The sequence below is a fragment of the Portunus trituberculatus genome, chromosome 2 (assembly GCF_017591435.1).
Source record: "Portunus trituberculatus isolate SZX2019 chromosome 2, ASM1759143v1, whole genome shotgun sequence".
NCBI classification, from domain to species: Eukaryota; Metazoa; Arthropoda; class Malacostraca; order Decapoda; family Portunidae; genus Portunus; species Portunus trituberculatus.
In genome coordinates, this window is record NC_059256.1 from 3,250,719 (window position 1) to 3,258,218 (window position 7,500).

The following is a 7,500-nucleotide window of genomic DNA, read 5'->3' on the forward strand; positions in this document are numbered from 1 at the left end:
ATCTTCCCACTTTATATTCTTCATTTCTTCTAGATTTCTCTTCGTCTATCACCTTGAACTCCAAAACTGCATGATCACTCTTTGCTAAAGGGCACTCCACCCTCATCTCCTCAATGACCATTGGCTCTGTACTAAAGACCAAGTCCAGTCTTGACGATGCTCCCTCTCCTCCAAACCTAGTATCTTCTTTGACCCACTGAGTTAACACATTTTCCATTGCCAGTGTCAATAGTGTATTTCCCCATGTTGTCTCTGATCCTTCCATTGACCAGTCCTCCCAACACACCTCTTTACAATTAAAATCTCCCATCATTATAGTTCGTTCACAGCCACCCAACATTTCTTCCAGACATGTTCCTGTATCACTTATCATTTCTTCATATTCCTGTACTGACCATGCATTTGTCTTAGGTGGTACGTACACCACTATGTAGTGCCTCTTTTTCCTTCATTAGTTTCTGCTCTGATCTTTAGCACTTCTGCCTTTCCCATACCTTTTTCACTTGATCCACCTTTATATCTTTTTAACCAGCAACATCACTCCTCCTCCCATCTTACCTACTCTATTTCTTTTCCAAACGTTATATTTCCTTCTCCAACCTTCATCAGGTCTTCTCCCTCTCTCAGTTTTGTTTCAGTAAGACCCACAATATCTGGGTTCTTGTCCCTCAAGTAATCGTTGAGTTCTAAAATCCCGATATCACTCCATTTATGTTGGAATACATTACATTTCGCTCATATGTAAGTTTCTTTAGTCCTTTCTTGCTGTACTTTTCTGGGTTATGAACCACTTCCTCAGTCTCATATCCAAGATTCTCCAGAAAAACTCTTTCTTCTTCTTCTGTCCTCTCTTCATTTTTTTCAAAGCCTCCTTTCTCAACTCATTTAACATTTCTCTTTCCTTTTCACCGAGATCTCTTCTCAACCAAATCTTCCTTGTTGTTTCCTGCTGGGCTAGCCTCCATGACTTCTCCACCAATTCATCTACATCCTTTTGTGACTTAAGTTTGATTCTTATTGGCCTCATACCTTCTCTTGTGAACTTTCCAATTCTATGGAAGTCCTCTATTTCTTGTACTAGGTCTTTTCCTCCTCTTGCACCACATTAATGATATTATTTATCACCTTTTTATGTTTTCTCTCTCTCCATTTTACTCGGTGTCTTATCCTCCTCCACACCAAATATCACCACACATCTCTTTTTGTCTACAGTTTCCCTCACCAATGTCTCATTTGACTTAATAACCTTCACCACTTTCTCAGCAATCTTCTCTTCTATGATCTGTTGATCTATAATTTCAGCAAGGCCCAAAGTTTTCTCCCCAGACTCTTTGATTTCCTTTTCCAGACTTGCAACTTTGTAATTTACCTCCTTTCTTTCCACTTCCTGACTTTTTTTCCATTCAGCCTGCTTCTCCATCACTTTTCCTAGAGATTCTCCACATTTTTCGCAATTCACTTTAATTAGCTTAACTTCCTCTTTCAGTGCTGCATTTTCCTTCTTCATATCGGCACAGTCTCTCTTTACATTGTCATAACTCGTTTCCAGGCCCTCATACTTTTCAAACAGTTTTTCAATTTTACCTTCTAACTCCAGAATTTTCTTCACATAAGCGCTCTTCTCCATTATTCCTTGAAACCCTGTGAAGTCTGATTCCTCTTTCGAGTTCACGGCCGCCATGTTGCGCAGACGTAAACAAACCAGCTGATGGCTCAAACGCAGGCTACAGTTTATATTTACCTTCACTGGACATTATTTTGCTAATCAACAGTTAACATGACTATATGGAGACGGGACAAACATTACCAGCTCCTTTCCCACCTTGGTTACTCTTAGGTAACTGTAGAATTATAGATGATTGCTCTGGAGCTCAGCGACCACCTCCGCCATCGACGATGTCCCGTGTGTGTGTTAGGGTGTGTTTTGGGTAATTTTGAGTGTTTTTTGGGTGTTTTTTTGGGTGTTTTTGGGTGTTTTGGGTGTTTTTGGATGTTTTTGAGTGTTTCTTGGGTGTTTTGGGAGTTGTGTGTGTGTGTGTGTGTGTGTGTGTGTGTGTGTTGTGTTTTGGGTATTTTGAGTGTTTTGGGTGTTTTAGGGTGTTTGGGATTTTGGGGTGTTTTGAGTGTTTTGGGTGTTTTGAGTGTTTTGGGTGTTTTGGGTGTTTTGTGTTTTTGTGTGTTTTTGGGTGTTTTGGGAGTTGTGTGTGTGTGTGTGTGTGTGTGTGTGTGTGTGTGTGTGTGTGAGTGGGTGTTTTTAGTGCCAGAGTGCAGTGCTGGAACCAGGTGTGTGTGTGTGTGTGTGTGTGTGTGTTGAGTGTGTTTGAGTGTGTTTTGGATGTGTTTTGAGTGTATTTTGAGTGTTTTTGAGTGTCTCAGTGGTTTTAAGTGTTTTGAGAGTTGTGTGTTTGGGTGTTTTGTGTGTATGGGTGTTTTTGAGTGTGTTTTGAGTGTGTTTTGAGTGTGTTTTGGGTGTGGGGGGGTTCTTGTTATTCTCCTCCTCCTCCTCCTCCTCCTTCTTGTGAACCTTTTATTAGAACCTTTGAAAATGCCTTAAACCTCATTAGAACCCTTAGAAAAAAATGATCTCAAACCTCATTAAACCCTTTAAAAAAACATCATAAACCTCTTTAGAACCCTTGAAAATGTCTTAAACCTCATTGGAACCCTTAAAAACCATCACAAATCTCTTTAGAACCATCGAACCCTATAAAAGAACCCTTATTCCGCAGGTCTTCCCTTTGGTGGAGCGTTTTCTGCCAGCGGAGCGTCGAGGGAACAGTTCAGGGCTGGCTGGTGCTGGCGAGGGTGTCGGGGTTGCAAAACGACCGATTAGTACAGCTGCTCATTAAGGGGCTGCTGTACGAGTCTTGCGTCGATTATTGTCAGGGGCAGGCCACAGGGGGAGGCTCGGGTGATGGCGGGGCTGGCGGTGGCGGGGGGTTACGATTTCCTTCACTCTTGGCAGCCACAGCATTCAGCGATTCAGACCTGTCGCTGTTGTCGTGGCTTCACAGCATCCCAGGGGAGACGTTTTCCTGCCCCTTTGAACAGCAGACCCTAAATGTCGACTTGGCACGTTTGGATAAGCCAGCTCTGGAGGCGTCCTGGACCGAACACCTTTTAGTCACTCCCTTTAAACCAAGAATATTTCCTCATTCCGCTGTTCCGTCAAGCCGTCCCAGAGCTGCGGATATCATGTCGCGATCGTTGAACCCTGCGCTCGATGGTCTGCCGTTTGGTCTAGGGGGCGCTGGGAGGGGTGGGGCTGGCCTGGCGGGGTCTGCGGGGGACTTAAATGCGATGTCTAAGAGTATGGCATCCTTTCATTTGACAGGGAGAAGAGGGATGAACGCGTCTGTCGATCGTTTATTTGAGGCGGATTCGGTGTTTACCAGCGTGACACAGCCTTCTGCAGGGCCCCAAGGAGATCTTCCCCCTATCACAGAGCGGCCCAGACCCCCAGCCCCGCCTAGACCCCGCCCCCGGTCACGTAGCCCCGATAAGCGTCACTCCACAGACTCTTTAAACCGACCACCTGACCGAGCTGAAAAGGAAGTCCGCGAGGAAAAACCAGCGTCACCACCCCTCACACCCCCCCTGCTCTGCCCCCTAAGACCTCACCACCCCCTCAGGCCCCCCATGGAAAGCCCCAGCCCCCTCAGACCCCAGGGGAGCCAACTCATGCCACAGGACAGTACAACAACAACAACAACAGTGAAAGGGAAGCTGCCGGCGAACTGTTCTCAATATACCAAAGGCGACAACAGCAAGGTTCTGAGCCCCCACACCCCCACCATGGCATGCTCCACCACCCCCCACAGCCACTGCACCCCCACTACGACCACCAGGTGAACAATAACCACGGCGGACCACAGGGGGGCCATACGCAGCCCAGTACTACAGCCGGGATACACCACCACCACCACCACCAACCTCTTCATATGCATCACAACAATATTCCAAATATTAACTACAATAGGTATGTTGGCTGGGTTTTTGTATATTTATGTGTGTTTTAGGGTGTTTTTTGGGTGTTTTTAGGGCTTTTTCAGGGTTTTGGGAGTGTTTGGATGGTTTATAAAGGTTTTTTTTCTATATTTCTGTGTGTTTTTCGGTGTTTTAATGGAGTTTAGAGTGTTTTTTGGTGTTTTAGGGCTTTTTCAGGGTTTTGCGAGTGTTTGGATGGTTTATAAAGGGTTTTTCTTTATTTCTGTGTGTTTTGGTGTTTTAATGGAGTTTTAAGTGTTTTAAGAGTGTTTTTTGGTGTTTTAAGGGAGTTTTAAGTGTTTTTTGGTGTTTTGAGGGCTTTTTCAGGGTTTTGGGAGTGTTTGGATGGTTTTAAAGGTTTTTCTATATTTCTGTGTTTTTGGTGTTTGAATGGAGTTTTAAGTGTTTTAAGAGTGTTTTTTGGTGTTTTTAGGGCTTTTTCAGGGTTTTGGGAGTGTTTGGATGGTTTATAAAGGTTTTTTCTTTATTTCTGTGTGTTTTTTGGTGTTTTAATGGAGTTTTAAGTGTTTTAAGAGTGTTTTGGTGTTTTAAGGGAGTTTGAAGTGATTTTATAGTGTTTTTAATGTTTTCAGTGGTTTTGGGAGTGTTTGGATGTTTTAAAGGGTTTTTTCTATATTTCTGTGTGTTTTTCGGTGTTTTAATGGAGTTTAAGTGTTTTAGAGTGCTTTTGGTGTTTTAAGGGAGTTTTAAGTGTTTTTAGAGTGTTTTTTGGTGTTTTCAGGGATTTTTCAGTGTTTGGAAGTGTTTGGATGGTGCTTGAATGTTTTTTTCTATATTTCTGTGTGTTTTTTGGGAGTTTTTTGGTGATTTAGTGTCTTTTTAGTGTTTTAAGGGAGTTTTAAGTGTTTTTAGAGTGTTTTATTTGGTGTTTTAAGGGGTTTTTAGTGTTTTAGGAGTGTTTGGATGGTTTTTAAAGTTTTTCTTTGTGTTTTTAGGGAGTTTTCTGTGTTTTTAGGGAGTTTTCTGTGTTTTAAGGGAGTTTTCTGTGTTTTTAAGGAATTTGCAGTGTTTTTAGGGAGTTTTATGTGTTTTAGGGAAGTTTCAGGGTTTTAGGGAAGTTTCAGGGAGTTTTCAGTGTTTTAAGGGAATTTTTGTGATTTTAGGGAATTTTCAGTATTTTTAGGGAATTTTCAGTATTTTTAGGGAGTTTCCTGTGTTATTAGGAAATTTACAGTGATTTTAGGGAATTTTTGATGTATTTAGGAAGTTTTCAGTGTTTTTAGGGAGTTTTCTGTGTTTTTAGGGGGTTTTCAGTATGTTTAGGGAATTTTCAGGTGTTTTAGGGAGTTTTGATGTATTTAAGAAGTTTCTAGTGTGTTTAGGGAATTTTTTTATATATCTAGGGAGTATTCAGTGTTTTTAGGGTATATTTTGTGTTTTTAGGGAATTTTTGATGTTTTGAGGGGGTTTTCAGTATTTTAAGGGAGTTTTTAGTGGTTTCAGGGAGTTTTTGATGTTTTTAGGGAGATTTCATTGTTTTAGGAGTTTCTGTGTTTTAAGGGAATTTTTAATGTTTCTATGGAGTTTTAGGGTATTTTAATGTTTATAGGAAGTGTTCAGTGTTTTTAGGGAATTTTCTGTGTTTCTAGGAAGATTTCTGTGTTTTAGGAGTTTTGATGTTTTAGGAATTTTGATGTTTTAGGAGTTTGTGATGATTTTTAAATGTTTGTTTAGGGAATTTTCTATGTTTATAGGGAGATTTCTGTGTTTTTAGGGAGTTTTAGGAAATTTTTAATGTTTTTAGGGAATTTTTGAAGATTTTAGGGAATATTTTACGTTTCAAGGGAATTTCCTGTGAATTTAGGGAGTTTTTAGTGTTTTTAGGGAATTTTTAATGTTTCTAGGGAATTTATTGGGTTTTTAGGGAATTTTTAATATATCTAGGGAATTTTTGATGTGTTTAGAGCGTTTTCTGTGTTTTTAGGTAGTTTTTAGTGTTTTTAGGGAAATTTCGATGTTTCTAGGGAATTTTCAGTGAATTTAGGGAGTTTTAAGTGTTATTAGGGAATTTTTGATGTTTGTAGAAAATTTATTGGAAATTTTTTGTTTTCAGGGAACTTTTGATGTGTTTAGAGATTTTTCTGTGTTTTTAGGGAGTTTTTAATGTTTTTAGGGAATTTTTAATGTTTTTAGGGAGTTTTCTGTGTTTTTAGGGAGTTTTTAGTGTTGTTAGGGAGTTTTTGATGTTTCTAGGGAATTTCCAGTAAATTTAGGGAGTTTAGTGTTTTTAGGGAATTTTTGATGTATCTAGTGACTTCAGTGTTTTTAGGGAATATTTTGTGTTTTTAGAGAATTTTTGATGTTTCTAGTGAGTTTTGATGTTTTTAAGGGGTTTTTGATGTTTTTAGGGAATTTGTAATGTTTTTAGGGAATTTTTGAAGATTTTAGGGAGGTTTTGGTGTTTTTAGGAAATTTTTGACGTTTCTCGGGAATTTATTGGGTTTTAAGGGAATTATTTATGTTTTTAAGGAATTTTGATGTGTTTAGGGATTTTTCTGTTTTTAGGGAATTTTTAGTGATTTTAGGAAGTTTTTGATGTTTTTAGGGAATATTCAGTGAATTTAAGGAGCTTTTAGTGTATTTAGGGAATTTTTGATGTTTTTAGGGAGTTTTCTGTGTTTTTAGGGAGTTTTTAGTGCTTTTAGGGAATTTTCTGTAAATTAAGGGAGTTTTTAGTGCTTTTAGGGAATTTTTGATGTTTTTAGGGAGTTTTCTGTGTTTTTAGGTAGTTTTTTGTTTCTAGGGAATTTCCAGTAAATTTAGGATTTTTTTAGTGATTTTAGTGAATTTTTCATGTTTCTAGGGAGTTTTCAGTGTTTTTAGGGATATTTTTGTGGTTTTTGGGAATTTTTTTGTTTTTAGGGAGTTTTCTGTGTTATTAGGGTGTTTTTAGTGTTTTTAGGTAAATCTTGATGTTTCTAGGGAATTTCCAGTGAATTTAGGGACTTTTTAGTGTTTTTAGGGAATTTTTGATGTTTCTAGGGAATTTATTGGGATTTTAGGGAATTTTTTATGTTTTTAGGGAATTTTTGATGTGTTTAGGGAGTTTTCTGTGTTTTTAGGGAGTTTTTAGTGTTTTTAGGTAAATTCTGATGTTTCTAGGGAATTTTCAATGAATTTAGGGAGTTTTAATGTTTTTAGGGAAGTTTTGATGTTTCTAGGGAGATTTAAGTGGTTTCAGGGAATTTTTTGTTTTAGGATTTTTTTCTCACGGATTTTTGATTTTTAGTGTTTTAGGAATTTTGATGTTTCTGGGGAATTTCTAGATAATTAGGGGAGTTTTAGTGTTTTTAGGGAATTTTTGATGTGTCTAGGGAGTTTTCATTGATTTTAGGGAATTTTTTGGGTTTTTAGGGAATTTGTGATGTTTTAGGAGTTTTAGTGTTTTAGAATTTTGATGCTTCTAGGGAATTTCTAGATAATTAGGGAGTTTTTGGTGTTTTTAGGGAATTTTTGATGTGTAGGGATTTTTCATTGTTTTTAGCGAAATTT

At 38.5% G+C, this 7,500-nt stretch overlaps 1 protein-coding gene across 1 annotated transcript in view; it reads left to right on the top strand.

Moving 5' to 3' along the window:
- LOC123502660 (WD repeat-containing protein 47-like) overlaps positions 1-3,978 on the top strand; it is a 12,531-nt gene extending 8,553 nt beyond the window's left edge. The window contains 2 exon segments of the mRNA XM_045251828.1: positions 2,730-2,818; positions 2,820-3,978. Coding sequence (XP_045107763.1) covers positions 2,730-2,818; positions 2,820-3,852 — 1,122 coding nt within the window. The 3' untranslated portion in view covers positions 3,853-3,978.
- Positions 3,979-7,500: the final 3,522 nt, after the last annotated feature.